At 43.0% G+C, this 21375-nt stretch overlaps 1 protein-coding gene across 1 annotated transcript; it reads left to right on the forward strand.

Moving 5' to 3' along the window:
* The first annotated feature begins 17710 nt into the window (after nucleotides 1-17710).
* LOC117838503 (uncharacterized) lies at nucleotides 17711-21238 on the forward strand. The gene is made up of 7 exons (XM_034718551.2): nucleotides 17711-18267; nucleotides 18373-18474; nucleotides 19151-19265; nucleotides 19626-19741; nucleotides 19889-20077; nucleotides 20295-20440; nucleotides 20884-21238. The coding sequence occupies exons 1-7, from the start codon at nucleotides 18134-18136 to the stop codon at nucleotides 21063-21065; spliced, it is 984 nt and encodes a 327-aa protein (XP_034574442.1). The 5' UTR covers nucleotides 17711-18133; the 3' UTR covers nucleotides 21066-21238.
* The last annotated feature ends 137 nt before the right edge of the window (nucleotides 21239-21375 follow it).

The following is a 21375-nucleotide window of genomic DNA, read 5'->3' on the forward strand; positions in this document are numbered from 1 at the left end:
CAAATTTAAACAAATATCTATAAGATAGGGGAGAGCCTAGTTGAGGTCTCCAAATATGTCATTGGAGGTATACTCCACGAGCATCTTGTCATCACCCAAAGAAGTCTCCCCTTGTGGCAGAGTCTCGGTGTTGCTTGGTCCTGCTTCCGAAGGAATGGGAGGAACACTGGTCTCATGCTCGCGGGAAGTAAAGTGTGATTCATACTTCTTGCCTTGAGCATCGTGCCCACGACCCATAGACTTCATGTACAAGTCCACTAAGTGCCTTGGGGTCTTGAATTTCTTAGCCTGATGATTGTAGCAACCATACTTGTAGCAAGCGGTTTTGTCGCTATTGTCATACCTTGGCTTAGAAATGCCTTTCCCCCTGTTGAAGCATCCACGTGGCATGCGGTGCCTACGTCGCTTGCTTTTGCTTGAAGTGTTTCTAAGTGGGTTGCTAGAACCATCCTTTCCTGTCTTCTCAATGGTAGCATGTACTTCAGACAAAGGTGCAGTGCCCACAGGGCGCTACTGTGAGTTCCAAACTATGAGCTCATGATTTTTCTCTGCCTGTTGTAATGACTGAATCAATTGAGAATAGACAGTGAAACCTTTCTCACGATACTGTTGGGTAAGAAGCCTCTGTGCAGGAAGCATTGTAGATAAGGTTTTCTCAATCTTATCCACTTAAGAGGGTTCTTGATCATAGAACTTGAGCTTCGTGCTAAGCTTGTGAACAACATGGTTAAACTCATTTAAGGATTTAAAATCCTGAAAGCGTAGATGGTTCCACTCATGGATAGCCTCCAGGAGGGCAACTGCCTTCTGCTGCTCATAGCGGTTTTTTAAGGGCCTCCCACAGCACATGTGAATCTTCTTCATACATGACCTTAGACTTTAAGTCCGGATGTATGTTGTTCCTTATGATGGATAAGGCACCAAACTTGATTGGATCCGATATAGGTGGCGCACCTGCAGTAGGTGCGGCCAAGCACGAAAAAAGTCCACGGGTCGATAGACCGACTTTAATGTCCGTAGCCCAAGTAGGAAAATTATGTCGGGGATAGATGCCCAGTACCTGCAAGGAAGGAAGAAGATGAACTCCTACGAGGATTCCCCTGTAATCCTACTAGGATTCATACCTTGTAATCCTACTAGGACTCCTCCTTGTAACCGACTAGTAATCCCGTCCCCTGGAGTATATACAGGAGGGCAGGGATCCCTAGATTAGTAGGCGAAGACCTTATAGAATCACAACAGAAGACCAAATCCTTAACACCAAACAACACCTAAGCGCAGGGCGCAATATACAACACCCCAAACAAGATGTAGGGTATTACGCTACTCTGGTGGCCCGAACCTATATAAATCCGTATCTTGTGTCCTCGCTTTTACCTTTGAGTTCCAGGTCCAACGATCCCCTACCGACCAATCTACTACCTCAGAATACCCCTTGGTAGGTTGCCGGGTATAAAATACCGACATCTGGCACGCCAGGTAGGGTGATCATCGTGATCATCGGGCGAGATTGAAGGACCTCATCAAGATCAATCTACTCTACAAGACAAGAACGTTGTTCTCCCATCCAATGGACGACTTGGTGTGCAACTACGTTGGAGTCCGAGGTGAAGTCGCCGGGTAGGCTAATTCCGAGCTAGCGTCTGTTCTCGCCGAATTGGAATTCGAAATGGAGTGCGGAGTGGAGCAATTCACCTGACACTGATCGTCTCCAAGCATCAAGATCGAGATGGAATAGAATTGGACAGTGTCAAGATGGAATTCTACAGGGAATCGATTTCCTTAGTCAAGTCCGAAGCGGAGACCAGCTTTGTTGATCGAAGACAGGAAAGCACGCCAAGCATCAAAATAAGGAAACAACTGCCGCTGTTCCCTCTAGCACTGGAAATCAATGGTGTATTCAACTATGCGCATACAAAAAAGCTACTAGAAGGACTTCAGCTTGCGTGGCAACACCAACAAATCTCCGACGATGCGATCGACTACTTCTACAAAAGCAGGATGTCTACGCTGGCTCGCTAACGACTACTTCAACTACTCATCTCGACTAGAAAACTAGTCGAGGGCGAGCCTCATACCGTCTACAACTAGCCGGAATCAACTTCGACTAGTCAGCTTCATCAACAACGGTCGTGGCTTCATCGACAATCGTACATGAATCAAGCTAAGTCACTTTTTTAATTATTTTATATAAATTTTTCGGCTTCTTTTCCGCATGCAGGGCAACGCGCCGAGTATTTTTTTACGCCTCTGGACGGAAATTACCCTCCAGAGCTACACTTTGCTAATTATTCCTGGGGCATGTTAACCGACAGCCATGGGCTTAGTACATCGAATTACGGAGGCTATAGCCACGGGTTTTGTGCATTGAGTTCCGGAAGCTCCGCCAATAGACTTAGTACATCAAATTTTGGAGGCTACGGCCACAGATTTGGTGCACTGAGTGCTAGAGGCTCGTAGCGGCTACACCCTAAGGAGGCACAAATCCTATGCGCGGCAACACGCGCTCTGCTCGCCAAAAAGGCAAAAAAGTCTCAATGACTACTTTACGTAGAATCGCGCAGTATTTTTGTCGCATTGCCGACTACTTATTTTAAATGTCTTCTCTTAGCGGTTGTTAATCTACTCGAGCAGAACACATCTCAATTTGTGAAAATCTCAGATCTTCTGTCATGCCTAAACGCTAGGACGCGAGACAAAGATCTCCATAGCAGCAGTGCTAGTACGCGTACACGAGACAAAGATCTCACACGCAGTGGCAACGACTAAACAGGGACTGTGAGCCTAAACGTAACAGGCTAACTACTCGGGAGAAATATGACCGAAATAAGAGCACGACACAAAACATTTACATTCATCACTGAAAAAATTTCAATAGTTTCAATATTCTACAAATATACTACATAATGTATGCATCTCTTTTTGTAGATCAAGCTTCGGCGACGACTCTCTAGGACGCTCAACGTACCTCCAATGGCTCTGCTAGCTTCCATGCTCTAGGGCTAAGTGCTAATTACTACTCGTAATATCTCCAATGACTCAGCTAGCTTCCAAGCTCGGGGGTTAAGTGCCAATAACTATTCAATGTGGCTCCTACGGCTCACCTGGCGCATAACCTCGGGGCTGGACGCTGCAAAACTACTCGGATAATGATTTGCGTCAAGACTAAAGCTCGCTAGACCCTTGAATTGATTATTTAATCATTCCAAGTCTTAGGGGCTGATAACCTACACCCAACAGTCATTTTTTCAAGACAAATTCAAGATTTTATTGACCCTCAACTTGATTCTTCGATTCAACCTAAAGCTCGGGGGCTACTCCATATGGAGTGCAACTTTCGCTGCCCTCCATATCACAATCCGAAGATGAAGATTACAAAATCAAGACTATCAGGGCTTGAGCACACCATAGCCTCATGATAGATTTGAAGAACTTTGAAGATTCAGCCACACAAAGTACTCGAGGAGCACTAATACTACTCGGTGAGGATCTGAAGAGTACTTGAAGACTGCTACATTCGACTATGAAGCGCTCGGGGGTTTGTCAAGGATAGATCCCCAGTACCCGCAAGGAGGAAGAAGATGGACTCCTACTAGGATTCCCCTATAATCCTACTAGGATTCATACCTTGTAATCCTACTAGGACTCCTCCTTGTAACCGACTAGTAATCCCGCCCCCTGGAGTATATAAAGGAGGGCAGGGATCCCTAAATCAGTAGGCGAAGACCTCATAGAACCATAACAGAGGACCAAATCCTCAACAACAAACAACATCTAAATGAAGGGTGCAATATACAACACCTCAAACAGGACATATGGTATTATGCTACTCTAGCAGCCCGAACCTGTATAAATCCGTGTCTTGTGTCCTCGCTTTTACTGTCAAGTTCCAGGTATGACAATCCCCCACCAACCAATCTACTACCATGGGATACCCCTCGGTAGGTTGCTGGGTATAAAACACCAATATTTTGATCGTCAAGAGCGAGAATCTTAAAGTCTTTGATGGCCATCTCACCTACAAATTGAATGCCAAAAATTTGAGAAATTTTGGCAATAGTTCAATGCAAAAGTATGTGAATTCAAGAGAAAACATGAACTTAAATAGTGATCCTCAATAAATTGGAATAAAATAGAAGGCAATCACTAAAAATAGAGTAGACCCTATAATCCAAAATTTCCAAAATTGGGTACGCACGTTGAGGATAATCACTATGTATAACATAGTGTAGATCCCACAATAGTATAGGAATATTACCTTGTGTGTGTGGCCAATATTGAAAATATGGATCAAGGTAATCTATAATTTAGTGTAGGCCAAAGTGAATTTAAGTTCAAATTGGGTACACACGTTGAGGACAATCACCATGTAAGAATACCGTGTAGATCCCACAGTGATATTTGATATACCACCTTGTGTATGTCCAAATCGAAATTGAACTCATGGTGATCACCTTAACAAGGTGTAGACCTTTGTTCCAAAAATCCTGAGTTGGATACGCACTTAGGGATAGTCACTATGCGGAGGATAGTAGAAGAATCAGCTCTCAAGGCCGCCCATTCAAATATGAGATTATGTGGGAGACTCATAAGATCTTAGCACCCCTAGTTGAAAACTTTTGGAAGAGATCAAGTTGTAGTAATGTCAAAGAAGTAAATGATAAGCTTGCCAACCTATCTCATGAGCTTAAACTATGGAGTTCGAAAAACTTTGGTGCTGTGAGAAAAGTGTTAAGGGAGTTGAGGAAGAAGCTTGAGTGCCTACTTGCAGACCCAACGAGAGTATGCCCTTCTCAAGAAGAGTCCCAGATTGAAAATCATATAATTGAGTTAAATTTACACGAAGAAATCATGTGGAGGCAACACTCTCCAATTATATGGTTAAGAGAGGGGGACAACAATACAAAGTTTTTCCATCAAAAGGCGAATAGAAGGAGAAACAAGAACAACATTGAATGGTTAACTCATGTTGATGGCTCACTAACTGAGAATGTGGAGGAAATGTAGGCAATGACAAGGGATTTTTTTATGAAGCTGTATACAACAGAGGGTGTAGTTGGTTTGTCTAAGGTGCTTGACATAGTTCCAGGGAAAGTGACGAGGGAGATGAATGATTTCTTGTGCGCCTCTTTTACCGTGAAGGAAGTAAAAGAAGCTCTTTTTCAAATGTGTCCGTTGAAGGCACCAGGGCCAGATGGATTTCCAGCACATTTCTTTCAGAAAAATTGGGATATATGTGGAGATGATTTGACCACTGCAGTGCTGAAAGTTCTGAATGGAGATGAGATACCGGATGATATTAATAGTACTTTCATCATTCTAATTCCAAAGGTTCAAAATCTAGTCTCATTGGGTCAGTATAGGCCTATTAGCTTGTGTAATGTAATATACAAAATTATTTCAAAAGCACTTGCTAATCGCCTTAAGACTGTCCTTGATGATATAATCTCTATGGAATAGACAACATTTGTGCCCGGTTGGATTATCTCTGACAACATTATTTTGGCATATGAATACCTCCACTATATGAATACTAACAAAGCAAAGTAGAATGCCTACTGTGCTTTAAAGTTAGATATGGCAAAATCTTATGATAGAGTTGAGTGGGGATATTTGAGGGCCATAATGCAAAAACTTGGTTTTGAAGACAAATGGGTAAATAATATAATGAAGTGTGTCTCTTCTGTATCACTCTCAGTACTATTCAACAGAGAAAAATTAGAGAATTTCAAACCATCGAGAGGCATTCACCAAGGTGATCCGATTTGCCCATACTTGTTTCTTCTATGTGCTGAAGGCATTTCTTGTTTGCTGAACAACAGGGTTGAGAGTAATCTTATGATTTCTATAGCGGCAACAGCACCTAAAGTGACTCATCTTCTGTTTACTGATGACATTCTTTTGTTTTTCAAGGCAAATAGAGATGAAGCTGAAGAAAAGAACAGACTGCTAACTGCTTATTGCAATGCATCTGGCCAACAAATAAATCTCTCTAAATCCTGTATCTTCTTTAGTAAAGGTTGCGCGCAAGCTCTTAAAGATGAGATAAAATCAGGGATACATGTTGATAACGAATCGCTGACAAAGAAGTACTTGGGTTTGCCTACATATGTTGGCTAGTCAAAAAATGGGGTGTTCAAGTACCTCAAGGACAGAGTGTGGAAAAGTGTCCAAGGATTGATGGAGCTCTTTTGGCGGGAGGAAAAGAAGTGCTAATCAAAGCAGTGGCCCAAGCAATTCCTACATATTCCATGGGTTGCTTTAAATTGCCGAGAGGCCTCTGTCAACATAGAAATTCCCTGATTCATAAATTTTGGTGGGGTTGTTCTAATGGGAAGCGTAGAACAAATTGGGTGGCATGGAAGAAATTGATTCAACCAAAGTACATGGGAGGAATTGGTTTCAGATATATTGAGTTATTCAATTTGGCTTTGCTCACTCGCCAAGCATGGAGGATTTTACAAAACCCAGTGCATATAACTGCACATCTGTTAAAAGCAGTCTACTACCCAAATGGTGATTTTTTACAAGCTTCACTAGGTAGCAGGCCATCTCAGATATGGAGGGCACTAATTGAAGGAAGAGATGTATTGAAGCAGGGTCTTATTAGAAGAATTGGTATAGGCAGGGAAACTAAAGTGTGGGAGGATAATTGGATACCTTGCTTAGGTCTTCTGCGTCCAGTAGCAGCTAAATCTTTTGACCCTTCAACTCCAATGTGGGTGAATGAACTTATTGATTCGACTTCAAATTGCTGGAGAATGGATGTGCTTCAACGGTTCTTTTATGAGATGGATATCGAAGCGATAAAAAATATTCCTTTGAGCTCAACAAACCAACCGAATGTTTGGGCATGGCATTATGAAAAGAAAGGATCTTTCTCAGTCAGGTCTGCATATAGAATGCTGGTCCATACTAAGATGATACACGAAGATTGGCTAGAGAGCAATGCTGAGTGTTCTGGTGTTAAAGAGAAGGCTGATCAATGGAAGAGGCTATGGAAGGTTAAAGTGCCATCCAAAATTCGTATTTCTACCTAGAGATTAGCTCTGAATTCGATTCCAGTTAATGTTGTTTTAAAGAGTACAAAATATGAAGAAATCAGCAGCCTGCAAAATTTGTGGTGCTGACCAAGATACTTGGCGACATGCTTTACTGCTTTGTAATATGTCAAAGTGTGTGTGGGCGCTTGTAGATGATGAGCTGATGGAGCACATAGCAGCAACAAAAGAAGAAGATCCCAGATTAGGGTTATTTTCACTATTGAATTCCTTACATCAGCATGATTTTATCAAACTTTTAATCACATCCTGGGTTATCTGGGGTGCAAGGAGGAATGTAATTCATGAGAAGTTTTTTTAAAGTCCTCTATCAACTTATACTATTATTAACAGATTTCTTGAAGACATGTATATATATGAAAATAGTACTATTGATCCGGAAATGAAGGGCAACATAAAAACTATTGCACCTAAATGGGTGGCACCCCCCTCAAACTTCATGAAAATCAATGTTGATGGTGTTGTGGCAAGATCAGGACATTCAGGAGCTGTTAGAACCATCTGCAGAGATAGTCAAGGCGTATTTGTAGCTGCATGTGCACGAGTGTTCGATGGGATCTCTGAACCAGCTACTCTTGAAGCTATTGCTTCTAATGAGGCCTTATCCTTAGCTATGGACTGTAACCTATCGAGGTGTCTCATTGCTACTGATTGTATGGAGGTGGTTAGAAATTTGGAGGAGAAGAGCTTATGCCCCTACAGTGCTATTTTAAATGAAATTCACTCTAGGAAAAGACTGTTAGGGGAAGTCCATTTTAAGTATGAAAGTAGGACTTCTAATGAAGAAGCACATAGTTAAGCTAAGAGTGTGTGTACTTTTGGTCCGGGTAGATATATTTGGCTTCTTAGGCTATCGGAGTTTCTCAGTGTACCTATGAACATTTCTTGGAATTAATGATATGTTTGTTGTTGCTCTCAAAAAAAAGTTATCCTCTTCTGAAAATGTTTTCTCACTTTTGGGTGCCGGTTGTTGTAAAACACGTTGTTAATGTCGGATCACTCCTCTCTCTCTTAATAATTACAAGAACACAAAAGAACGCGAGGATACTTGAAAAACCTTTTATTTCTAAATTGAATGATTTACAATGAAGATCTCCCTCGTATATATACTCTGAACATTGACTAGAGCCAAACAATCGGATTAGGTTTAGGACTTCACCTTTTCCTTTTAGGAATCTTAGTTTCCATAGCCAGAGATTGAGCACAATGATAAATCTACAGACAACTGCACCGAAGGAAACTCACGGATGATCCGACATGTAACAATCCACCCACACCCATACGCGCCGACCCCACCATCATTTTCTTTTCGCTTTTTGTCTCCCACCTCGGCTCCTCCCATCCGATCTTCCCCTTTACCATTCCCCTTTTCTTTCTCCTCCAGATCATAGAATGAAAAACCGGACTAGTCATCGAACCGGTGAGGCCATCGGTTCAGTGGTTCATTAGTCCAACCAGTGGGTTGATTGGTCGTGGGTTGACCGGTCGAACCACGGTTCGATATTTACTTATAGAATATGTATACTACCTCACTCACGAACAAAATCTTGTTGAGTTGGTCACCGAAGATGACTTTTAGTTCGAAGACCAGGGTTCAAGTCCCCATAGCAGCCCAATATATAGCATCCCTCTGTACGCGCGCCAGCATGTCACATGGGCCAGTTTTCAGCCCAATATATAGCATCCCTCTGTACGCGCGCGACCGGTTCAAGAAAACCAGCACCGGTTTACTGGTTCACGTAAAAGCACACTGGTTCAATTGCATGGCTGATCTTTTAGGTGAATCGAACCACTATACTCATCATTTCGCAGTTTTTTCGATCCGACCAGTTCAGTCGGTTTTTTTTCTATGCTCTAGATCCTTTGACCACCACCAAGTGGCAGGGAGCCCCATGAGCGGCAGGCTCGATGGGGGTAGGGTAGGGGGCAGTGCAGCAGCTCGTGGCAGTGAGCGTGCAGACGGGCCCGACGACATCGAGCATGGCCCCGCACACCCGATAAGGCTCTACCATGGGGCCAGCGGCGAGCGGGCAAGCGGGCCCAACGAGGCTCCACCTAGGGGTGGGGCGGTGATCCTAGCGAGGCTCCATCTGGATTGCGGTGGCCTCCGCACCGGCCAAGTCTCCGCGACAGTGCGACGAGCTCCTCGCTGGCCGTATCCCTACATTTTTTTCCTTTTTCTATTTTATTTAGTTTTGTTCTCTTTTTTTTGTTTCTTAATTTTTGTCCAAAACCTTTTTTGAAATTTATCCTTATTTTTCCGTCTCAAAACTTTTGTTTTTAACTTTTTAGTTGATTTTTTCTCCGAATTTTTTGTGAAAGTTTTGTTCAAAAATTTGGATTCAAAACTGTTTTCCCAACTTTTTATTTCTGAGTTGTCTTACCAAAATTGTGGTTCAAAATTTTGGCCTCCCGATCCTAGGTGTTTGATTCGCAAAATTTAATCCAATTTTTTTTCTAAACTTTTGCTTCAATATTTTGTTTCTCAATTTTTTTGTTTCAATTTTTTCTCGTATGTTTACTGGCGTAAACTTTTGTTTCTAAAATTTTGTTCACATAATATTTTTCTTGAATTTTTTTGTTAAAAGAGGGTGGAAAGGTGAAGCGGAGTGGGGGTCGGTTCCGACAAACGATCCCCCTACATATAGGCGATCGTAAACTTCAATGCTCAAGTTTGAGTCATGTTGTTTTACAACACAGGTAAGTAAATGAGCAAATTTATGTACCAAACATTTTTTAACGACATTATAGCATATATAGATCTAAAATTACCTTAATCTAATGCGTTCGATAGAAAAATCTACTATGAGGGTCTGAGTGGGGCCATGCCCCCCTACCGTGGCTACGTCACTGAATATTTGAAATTTTGTATGACCCCAAGAAAAGAAGCGCTACTTTTTCGATCAGCTAGGGGAGCCTCCCTTAAACTCACTCCACCGTTGTTGCTGCACCTGCATCTCGGCGACTCTATGGCACTGTGCAGACTGAAGTTGGATTGGAAACAGGAGATTAGGGAAGGGGATGAGTGTGATGCTCGTGCGTCAGCAAGATAAAAAGAAAGAGATGCAGTTGGGGTATTTTGGGTGATGAAAATACATGGCCTGCAGGCGTGTTCCTGAGCATCAAAGCACAGAAAAAATGAACTGATTCACCGGTTCAACCAAGAAACTGTGACCAGTGGCACTTTGGTTCAATCTAAAGATTAGTCATGCAATTGGACTGGTGTGAACCAGTACGAACTGGGCGCTTTTGTATTGAACCTGTGAACTGGTTTTTTCTAGTGAAACAGCGATAAGTTCGATGTTTGGATATTGTTACTTTAGACAATAGACTATTACGATATTTCTATATTATCCCATCTATTATGGCATGTGTGATATGTTTTGATAATAAAACTTGGATATTGTTCACATAAATCATAGAAATAAATATCATATTAATTAATGATGAACCACTGGTTTGATTAATGAATCACTAGTTGGACCTGACTGGTTCAATCTTCGGTCCGTTTTTTCCGTTCTATGTATCAAAGACCTAAAAAATGACACGGTTCCAAGTAGGTGAATTGCAGTAGTATATCATCGAAGTTATATATTTGCAACGGCACCTATCCAACTAATCCGAACATCTAAGTTTCTTCAAAACTCGTGCATGCTAGAGTTTGTCACAACCCATCTTGGGCTAGAGGCCTGGTAATATAGTAGCGGGCTTGCGTGCCATCTTGGGCTAGAAGCCCGTGTATCCCTCGACCGATGTCGGCCCGTAACGACTATGTAATATGGCTGCGGAGCTGAAAGAACCCATCAGACAAGTAAAGACCTAAACTATCCTCGTCTCTCCTTCCTCCGGCTACCCGCTTGAGGCCGCATTGCCGACCTCGTCGCCGCACGTTCCGCCGGCAAACAACTCTAGCTACCCAAGGTGTGTGACAACTGGTATCAGAGTCGCTCTCCATCGTGCAGGACCCGAGTCCCACTGCAGCGGTAGGCAATTTGGGGGTGAATTGGGAGAATTTTTTTCTTTGAATTCGCTGTCAAATTATGTAAAATCCTAGACGTGGATGACCTCGTGCTGCCGATGAAGTCAATCTGGCACCTAAAACCACCACCACCAGCCACCAACCACCACAATCATCAATCATCCCCACCACGATCCCCAACTCACCCACATCAAGTTCTCCACCACCACCACCTCACAAACCATGACAACAAGTGAAGAAGTTACCAACTCCGACACTCGCATCAAGGATGACGACAGCGGAGGAGAAGCTAGAGCTCCTGGTCATGGAGGTGAAGGCCTTACAACAAGGCCAACTCAAGGTCATCACTTCGTTGGATGGTCTCAACACTTGCTTTGTCAATGCTGACAAGTTCTCCGTGGAGTTGAGCAAGGAGATTCGTGATCTCAAGTCGTGTATCAAGGCATTGGAGATAGCAACATCTACTGCTCTGCCACCAGCCCCGTCGCGCGAGGAAGAGGGGCAGGTCACCGGCCACTGCGTCGCTACAAACCACCAGGGTGCCGATGTTGGGGCTCTGGCCCCCCATCACACCCTGGTCAAGGGTGAGCATCAACTTCCCAAACTCACTACTTTGGATGTTGACTTACTTGAGTCCAGTCATAGAAAATATGTTACTCCTCACAATCATGAGTATACGGAACCTAAATTACCAAAATTAGACTGTCCTAGATTTGAGGGTGAGCATCCTAAGATATGGAAGGAAAAGTGTGAAAAATTCTTTACCTTGTTTAGAGTTCCTGTGCACCTTTGGGCACCATATGCCACCATCAACTTTCATGGTAATGCTGCTATGTGGCTCCAAACTTATAAAGAACAACACACAATAGATAGTTGGCTAGAGTTATGCATAGCAGTAGATCAAAAGTTTGGGAAGGACCTTTATCAAAACTACATGAGAGATCTCCTCAGGCAAACTTCTGATATTTTAGAGTATGCGACACGGTTTGACCAAGGCAAGCATAGAGTTTTGGTTCACAATAGAAATTTGGATGAAGTTTTTCTTGTGCAAAAGTTTTTAGATGGATTGAAATATAACATCAGTAGTGCTATGACTTTACACAAGCCGAGAACAGTTGATGCCACTTTATCCTTGGCATTAATGCAGGAAGATCTACTAGAAGCCTCAAACAATAGGTATCATTCAATAAATAGTAGAGACTTCAACAGATACACCACTCCAAGACCTCAATCATCTACCTATGTGTCACAAGGGGTATTGGGCTCTACGCCAACAGAAGCTAAGTCAGCTACTCTAGGTGATATAAAGCCGAAATGGGAAGAGAAGCTGACATCATCACGAGCACAAAGAACAGCCCAAGGGTTGTGCATGAAGTGTGGAGAAAAATGGAACAAAACACACAGGTGCCCCAAGCAAGTCCCATTACATATTTTGGAGGAAATCTTGGATGTCATGAGTCTGGAGAAACAGATGGATGATGAACAAGATAAGGGCAGTGACTCTAGTGATGAGAAAATTTTGAAATTATCTCTCTCAGCAACTGAAGGGGTGCAGGGTAAAAAGACTATAAGGTTGAAAGGGCTTATCAACAATCAGCAGATACTCATTTTTATTGACTCTAGAAGTTCTAGTACATTCATCAATTCCAAAACTGCCCAACAACTAGACCTTCATCAAACTGATGCACCTAAAATCATGGTCACAATGGCCAATGGCAACAAGTTAGCAAGCAACAAAATGGTGACCACAGTCACTTGGTGGACCCAAGGGCACACATTTGCCTCCACTGCAAGAATACTGGATCTCAACTTCTATGACATGGTATTAGGGATGGATTGGCTTGAACAATTTAGTCCAATGTAGGTACACATGAAGAAGAAGAAGATAAGATAAGATTCAATCATAAGGCCAAAGAATCACATTAACTGGTGTTAAAGACTGCACTTCCAAGTGTCAACAATTGAAGCCAAGGAAATGAAGGGCTTACTGAGAAAAGGTGGAGTGCACAGGTGGTGCAGTTGTCTGATGTAACAGATCAGGTGGAGCAAAGCAATTTGCCTGAGCATGTAATGGAACTGATACAACAACATCAAGACCTGTTCAAGGTACCAAATGCAATGCCACCTCCAAGAGCTCTAGATCATCACATTACCCTACTACCAGGGGGTCAAACCGGTTAATGTGAAACCCTACAGATACACACCAACACAAAAGGATAAAATAGAGAGACAGGTGAAAGAAATGCTACTCAATGAGGTCATACAACCAAGCACAAGCCCATTCTCCTCACCAATCTTGTTGGTCAAAAAGAAGGATGGATCATGGAGGTTCTACACAGATTACAGACAACTAAATTCCATCACTGTGAAGAACAAGTACCCATTACCTATAGTTGATGAGTTATTGGATGAATTGAAAAGAGCCTGTTGGTTCACAAAATTGGATATGAGGTTAGGGTACCATCAAATCAGAGTGGTGCCAGAGGACATCCACAAGACAACCTTCAAAACACATCATGGCCATTAGGAATTCAAAGTTATGCCTTTTGGGCTCACAAATGCACTTGCAACTTTTCAGGAGAACATGAATACCATATTTGCACCTATACAATAAGGTAAGAAAATTAGAGTATATATGTGTATACACTCTATAGAGTCATGGCCAATTGTGATGCACGAGCTTTTTGATCTCGAGTTTGAAATGCTCACGGGCTTGGAGTTAGGCTTGAGGTTGGCTCATTTAGAAATCGAGCCGATCTTGAATCAAGCCTAAGTGTTGCAGATTAATGGGTGGATTTGAGAGGAATTTTGGATATGAGATAGGAGGAAGAAGAATAGTAAAGTTTGAGGGGAAAATGACTAGATCGATTCTCTCGATCCTTCTCAGGTACTTCACTTATCTCTTTGTTATTTTTACATTTTGGTTCCAAACTCTAACTATATTTATAGCTTGCACCACTACTCCCCCTCAAGATGGGGCAAAGATATCATATAGACCCATCTTGCTACGAAATGAAGAGAAAGTCTTTTCAGGCAACCCTTTGGTCAAAATAATAGCCACCTGGCTAGCTGATTTTACATAAGGTAGGAAGATAATTCCTCTATCCAACTTCTTCTTAATAAAGTGACAATCGATCTCAATATGCTTGGTTCTATCATGATGAAAATGATTGTTAGCTATATCAATAGCCACTTTGTTGTCGCAGTATAGCATCAAGGGCCCACTCTAAAACAATCTCAATTCAGTTAGAAGAATCTGCAGCCACAATAGCTCACACACACCATGAGCAATAGCACAAAACTCTGCCTCGACCGTAGACCGTGCTACAATACTTTGCTTTTTTACTTCGACATGCAACTAGATTACCTCCGACAAAGGTACAATACCCAGAAGTTGATCGTCTATCATCCAAAGAACCAGTCCAATCGGCATCGGTATAGCATTCAACTTGCAGGCTTCCTTGTTTAGTGATAAAAGACCCCTTCGTGGGCTACTCTTAAGATATGTCAAAATGCGGTAGACAGCATGCATATGAGATGATATGGGATCATACATAATTTGACTCACCACACTTACTGCAAAGGCAATATCAAGTCGAGTGTGTGAGAGAGAGAGAGATATAAGTCTTCCAACCAGTCTCTGATAACATTCTTTATCCACTGGAGTACTAACATCTTTACTTAAACGATGATTTTGCTCAATAGGTGTGGCTGCTTGATGACATCCAAGCATTCCAGTTTCCTTTAGTAGATCCAAAACATATTTTCTTTAAGATAGAAACATCCCTTTTTGTCCACGAGAGATTTCAATTCCAAGAAAATATTTCAATTGCCCCAAATCCTTTACTTCAAACTCTTGAGCAAGATATCTTCAAATCGACAATCTCAACAATGTCATCCCCAATAATCACAATCATCATTAGTTGCCAGCAAACTTCATATCCATGAGAGCTCAAAATTAATCTTGCATGTCGAGCCCAACTAATATAGCTCTTCGGACCACACAGCTTGGCTAGGTTAGACTTGATTGTGCATTTCAGAACATTTGAAGGTATCCTAAGTTGTTGCTTGCTGCTCAAAAATTTTGCTAAATATTTCACAACATTTCTCCATGCTTGGATCCATTGCCTTAGCTCCACTAGTATCTGCCATACTCCCTTAACTAGTTGTAGAACGCAACAAGGCAACAGTAAGGTGGACCAAATCGAGGAAGAACGACGACTTCCTCACGCTTCCTTACACCCAACAAGCTTGCTGATGATGATGCCTCTTGGTGTGGATAATGACTACGACACCTCCACTCCTCCAAGCAAAGGTTGAAGAGGCTGATTCAAAGAACAGTAGCAGCCCCAAAACAGCCACCATGAGCACCAAATCATAGCTCACCAACACAACAATCTCCCACGAAATCGACGAAAACTGAGAGGAATCTATAGGATTAACATGCTCTTGATACCATGTTGCGAATTAATGGATGGATTTGAGATGAGTTTTGGATATGAGAGAGGAGGAAGAAGATCAGTAAAGTTTTGGGGAAAATTGACTGGATCGATTCTCTCGATCCTTCTCAGGTACTTCACCTTATCTCTTTCTCATTTTTACATTTTGGTCTCTAACTCTAACTATATTTACAACTTGCACCAACACTAAGACGAGCTGACAAAACAAACCCTAGTTTGAGGATAGAACTATAGTATGGATTCTAAAAATCCAGTATCGCCAGACCTAATTACTCTCGTGCCTCAACTTATAGAGGTAGGAATTTGTAGGGTTTGATCAGTTCTGTAATCCTAAGTATTTTATTAATTAATCTTAAGTATTTTATTGATTAGGTGGCACCCAAATTTGAAATGGGGGTAAAGGATCTGCAGCCCCCTCCTTGCCACTTGGCCATGGCCAAAAAAATCCGATCTAAAATCAAGAAAAGAGAAAGTATTCATTTACATTTTTTTACTAAAACCTTTTTTCTTTTATTTTGAATCTTATTTTACTTACTTTTTTCTAATCTTTTTCAAAAAAAAGGATTTCTGTTTTTTTGATCCACCGAACACGATGGGCTCACGAGCCTCGAGCTTTTTTGATAGCCATATGCGAAAGTGCGAGAATACTGGATGCCCGGTGGCCAGCACACTATCCTCGATCGGCGGTCTGCATGGTAGATGCGCCATGTGCTGCAATGGGCTCTCGTCCGGCGAGGTCGCCCGTCGCGGCAAGCATGGAGCTGTGCCAGATGGCCGCCTGCTTGGTGCTTGCAACTTGCAAGATAGATCGAATGGTTTGAAGGTTGGCCCGTGCATGCACTGAGCTGCATGTGTATATGGAAGCAGCTCCTCTGCAATACTGCCTAGTGCAGTTGGGCCACTGATATGTGGATTTGGGTCCACCTATCAGTGACCCAAACCTGCTCCTCACTACTCCGTACTGCAGAGGAACCCATCCCACGCATGGTGGCCACATAAGTTGCATGCGTACATATGCATGGTGGCCAAACTCCGATGGACGGATGGCAACACGCAGGGCACGAACGAATGATGGATAGGTGGGTGGACACTGTTACACTGTAGCTGCCGACATGTCCAGAAAACTATTGTTAGGATTGATTTGATTAGTCTTTTTTGGCCCCATTTGGGACCGCGGTGTGGCGGGGCACCGCGAATAATCTCACTACGGTCACCACGCAGTACCGTCCCACGAGGCCCCATCCTCTACCGTGAGTTTCCTACGATCAAAACGCGCCTCGCTCCCCACGTACCAGAAATCGTCTTCGCTTTTACACAGATGTCCTCCGTCTCCCTCCCGTTCACCTCTTACTCCTGAGCAGCAAGAAGGGAGGCGCGGCACTACGGGCGGTCGGAGCAGCAAGAAGGGAGGCACTGGGCTGCGGGCGGGCGTGCGGCGCCGCAATGCGGTAGGGAGGGAGGCACGGCACGGCGAGCCAAAGGGAGGGAGGAGCGGCGCTGCGAGTAGGAGGGAGGCTGGTAGAACTATTTCCTTCTCTTCCCCTCCTCGATTCAGCTAGTACCTCTGTGTATTTGTGCAGATGAGTAGTAAAATGGGTTCATAGCACATCAATGAAGCTTCAATTGCGAGTAATTGATCTAGAATTTAACGGAGATGATGAATTTTAGCCAAGGACGGATGCTAACTTTGAGGTAAGGGAAGAGAGAAGCCTCGTGCACCAGCCACACAAGGAAGAAGATAAGCCTGACTAATAGAAAACAAACAAAAACAAAGAGATGAGAGATAGGGTTATAAATAATTATTTTTTATCAAAATTTATGTTTTACAAATTTCAAAAATATTGACCAAATCATTTTCTGCGATGAGAAGAGATAATTAACTACGTAATCAGGGTTGCCAAACTTCCAACTTATCCAGCCAACAGATGCTCTCGACATTAGATTCTCAGGAAATTCAGATTGTCAGATAATAGATTCTGAGATAAGCTCAAATAATAGATTCTCAGATAAGCTTAAAGAGTTTTTTTTTCCCAAACCTCCACGGGATTCATTTTCACATTCTTCTCCGTTTCCCTTTCGGGAAGGATTTGTTGGTGGAAATGCGTCCCAATGCAAAGAGCAGTGCTCGTGCGCATGGTCGTCGGCTCGTCGCGACCAAAAGACCAAAAAAAAAAAAGTCCCCTGAAATTCCAGCGGAATTTCGTTTCTTCTTTCCAAAGGAACCAAGACTGTCCGAGGGCGAGTGGAAACTGAGAAGGGGGAAAAGGACGCGCTGCACTGAAAGAACACAAACGCGGTGACTGAAATTCTTGCTTAGCGCTTAAGATTCCACCCCGGCCGGACACTCCATCGAAATTCAGAACACGTCTGGCCAGCAAGATTGAAATTCTAATTCCAATCTAGCGGAGGGGAAGGCGAAACAAGGCAGAAATTGCTGGACCGGAGGTGAGGTGAGGTTCGCTAATCGCTGTGTTGAAAGAGCAGACCGAGTCGTTCGCTTCAGTTCGTTCCTCCTCTTCTCTGCTGCCACAAACTGCCCGGAAACAGTGAAACATCTCGAAGGGGGAGGGCCCAGGCGAGATCGAAGCCGCCACCCGCCTTCACCTCCGGGACCGGGGAAAAGGGCGGCGGCGATGTGGGTGGAGATCCTGTGCGGCCTGGTGGCCTACAAGGTCATCCGCCGCTTCTTCTTCGACGACGACGACGCTTCCTACCTCGCCGACCTCGACTCCTCCCACTCCGACCTCTGCTTCGCCGTCGCCGCCAGGTGGGTTCCTTCCCCAATTCTTTCCGTTCCTCGTATCTCCCCCCTCATCGGATTAAGAGAAGAGAAACCCTACTGACGCACTCGTCGGCTCCGATCCCGTTCCAGGTTAGAGAAGCTCTACGCCGGCCGATGCTTCGTCGGCCTCCGCATCCCCGACCCCGACGCCGGCGAGCGCCAGCACATCGATGTCGTCCTCGTCACCAAGAGGTCAGCTTGCCGGCTAGTAGTAGGAGTAGTAGTAATTTTTGATATCTCTGTACTCGTCTTCTGACTGTCTCTGTGTGTTCGTATCTTCTATATCTGCAAAAAGTTTCTTCCTTCTCAGAGGTTAACAGGATTTTGCCATTGCATTATACAAGTACAAGGTAGCAAGTAGAGAATATGTGTACAGCTAACGGTTTAAGACAATGTATAAACTCTTCAGATTACATAGAATCATAGATGATGTGTTACAGGGTGAGAAAGAAAGTACTTAAAATTTGTTGCTGATCTTTTAGTCTTGCACCTTGCTCTAGTGCTATATCTCACTGTTTAAGCCTTGAAGGTCTCGCGAGATCTTGTAGAACAATGACTGGATGTTTCAGTTCGCCGCCGCCTAGTCCTAGCATAGCTAGATAGATAAGCAGCAGGCCCGCTGCATCACTGGCACCCTGTTTCCCTGTTCTTGTGGAGAAATGGCTTTCTTTACCTCTCCATACTTCTCCAGCTCTGTTACAGTGGTCTAAGACCCGAAGTTGCTTCTGAATTTTGCCCAGTTTTGCTTTAACTTGCCTCGCCTACGTATTCAACCTTCTTGCACAATCTATCCTACAGCTATTTGCCTTTGGACTATCGTTTTGCCAAAACTGGGAAAAACAAGGTTTTGATCTTCTACACTAAACAGGGAGGTGATGGTGGTGGGGATTAAGAACTTCTCTGGCTTTGTTGAGGCTGACAAGGATGGGAATTGGTCTTGTCCAACTGACAAGAAGCGTAAGCAAGAGATAATTCCAAACCCAGTACGTGACTTCTGCACTACCTTTTCTGCATATTCTTCGACAACTTCATGGCACGGCAGAATGTTATTGAGTCACACATGAGTTGTTATTAACTTTGTGCGGTGGAGGAACCATGTCGACATAATTGAGTGTTGCAGTAAGACGATAGATATGATGTCGCAATTGTTGATATCTTTCACTGGATATCTGCTGTTTTTATAGAGTGTTATTGTGGCAATGGAATGCTCGAGTTGTGTATATCTACTGTTGTGAAGGGAGATTCTTTGTTACAAATATTCTTGATAATAAGCTTTAGGTTCCATAGTCCCTCTTGTCTGAGTTGCATTCCTATCTTTTGATCCGCTGCATTTTGTTCTTTAGGTACAAGAAGTCAACAGACTTGCTGCTAATCTTCAATCCTACTTGGAGCAAAGGGGAGCAAAACTGCCTGACGGGCATATAATCGGAAGAGTTGTTCTACCCAATCCCAACTGCAGGTTAATTCTCTTTATGAGATGATGTTATGGGTTACAATGTTTTGTTTGCTATGCTTCTGTTGGATGCTTCTTTGATTTTCTCTTTATTCTCGTCAACCCCTTTCTATTGTATTTGTAGCTTTAACTATTTAAGTTGCTCTGTATCAGGCCTTCATATAATATAAGTATTCAACCAGAGGTTATGTTGTATGATCAATGGAAGGATCTTAAGACAGACTCAAAGAGTGGACTCTCAACATGGATTAAAGGTGCATTTACTGGAAGCAAAAGTGACATGCAAGATTCAGTACTCCAGAATCTACATTCTATTCTCAGCACATCGCCTATGTGGGACAGGTAAAATAATCCGTTTCTTGTTGTCCATTTAAAATTACCGTTCCTCTATTTCGTTTCTTCGTTGTGTTATGGCAGTGTTTCTATGGGGAAGAAAAAGAACAACAAGAATAGGAACAATTTATGAGGGAAATAGATGACTCTTTGTATTTTGTTGGAGAAATTACATTGTCTACCTTCAGCCTCAAGTTTCTTATTTGTGTCTCTCTTCCATTTGTAGGTTGGAACTCAAAGGAGACAAAAATGTTCTTGGTGAATTCATCGAGTTCAAAGGCAGGCATGAGGACATTCAACTTCTCAAAAATCTTAAGAGGTCAAAAGTCAGTCGATTCATCATCCAGAAGTCAACTCTTTTTGGTGGATTTGGTAAGTTCTATGAACCTTCTGTTGTTGTTTTTTTTGCTAGTCACTGTCTTCACTCAAACTTTGTAAAGCAATTCATTGTTCAAGGTGAGAGCTTATGGGTGTCTACAACGTAGCCACTAAAGCAATTGCTTTACAAGAAGAGCAATGCATTTGCTCATGGAGTTCTAGTAGCTTTGCTGTGCAAGGGACTAGGGAGGATAGAATAAAGGGGTTAACTCAAAGAATAGATGCATAGAATTCTTATAGAAGTGTCACGTGTGCATGCTCATCTTGGTAAAATTTAGGGAAATATATAATGTTTGGTGATGGCCAGTTGGGTATTAGGTGAAAATCTTGTGGTAGTTTTCTTTCTATGAGAGATCTCTGCCTAAATGCTGTACTTGGCGTGCATGACTTACATTTGATCGGTTTGCTGAACTGCTGTGTTGTTTATGCAAATGCAGGTAGGTCACGAGTTCAAATATTGTATTCTCCTCGTGATTATCGAGCTGAGGGGACTTCATCTTCAGAATGGAAAGAGATTTCTGTGAAGCAATACACAGAGATTGTTTTCCAGCCATTGCACTCCAAGAAAGTTCGGAAATTCAAGCTGTCAAGTGTTGTTTCTGTCACACTGAGTGCCTAGCAAGCAGAAATCTTAAGCTGCGGCTTTTCTTGTGTACTTATTTTCTTCCCGTGCAACTAACTGGAATTGTGCTTGTCTGTTTCCACCTGTAATTATGTGTGATGGGTGTGATAATGCGGAGGAAAGTGACTTGTAGCAACGCCTCAGTGGAATAAACTTGAGTACTTGACTAATATTGTTGCCTGACTACAAGCTGCGTCCGATGGAGATGGCTGCAGAGAGCGAGCAGTACGGTTGCAGCCAGAAGCCAAAGCTTACTAGTGCATGCATATGGGCAGCCGTTCGCCTAGCCTGCAGCTCCAGCAGCTGT

This window comes from Setaria viridis, chromosome 9, assembly GCF_005286985.2.
Source record: "Setaria viridis chromosome 9, Setaria_viridis_v4.0, whole genome shotgun sequence".
In the NCBI taxonomy this organism is placed as follows: Eukaryota; Viridiplantae; Streptophyta; class Magnoliopsida; order Poales; family Poaceae; genus Setaria; species Setaria viridis.

What these genes read in the sequence shown, in the direction of transcription:
- LOC117838503 (XM_034718551.2), top strand. Translation starts at nt 18,134, where the DNA reads ATGTGGGTGGAGATCCTGTGCGGCCTGGTGGCCTACAAGGTCATCCGC. An exon ending in TGCTTCGCCGTCGCCGCCAG is followed by an intron (nt 18,268 to 18,372) that starts GTGGGTTCCTTC and finishes ATCCCGTTCCAG; the next exon opens with GTTAGAGAAGCTCTACGCCG. An exon ending in ACATCGCCTATGTGGGACAG is followed by an intron (nt 20,078 to 20,294) that starts GTAAAATAATCC and finishes TTCCATTTGTAG; the next exon opens with GTTGGAACTCAAAGGAGACA.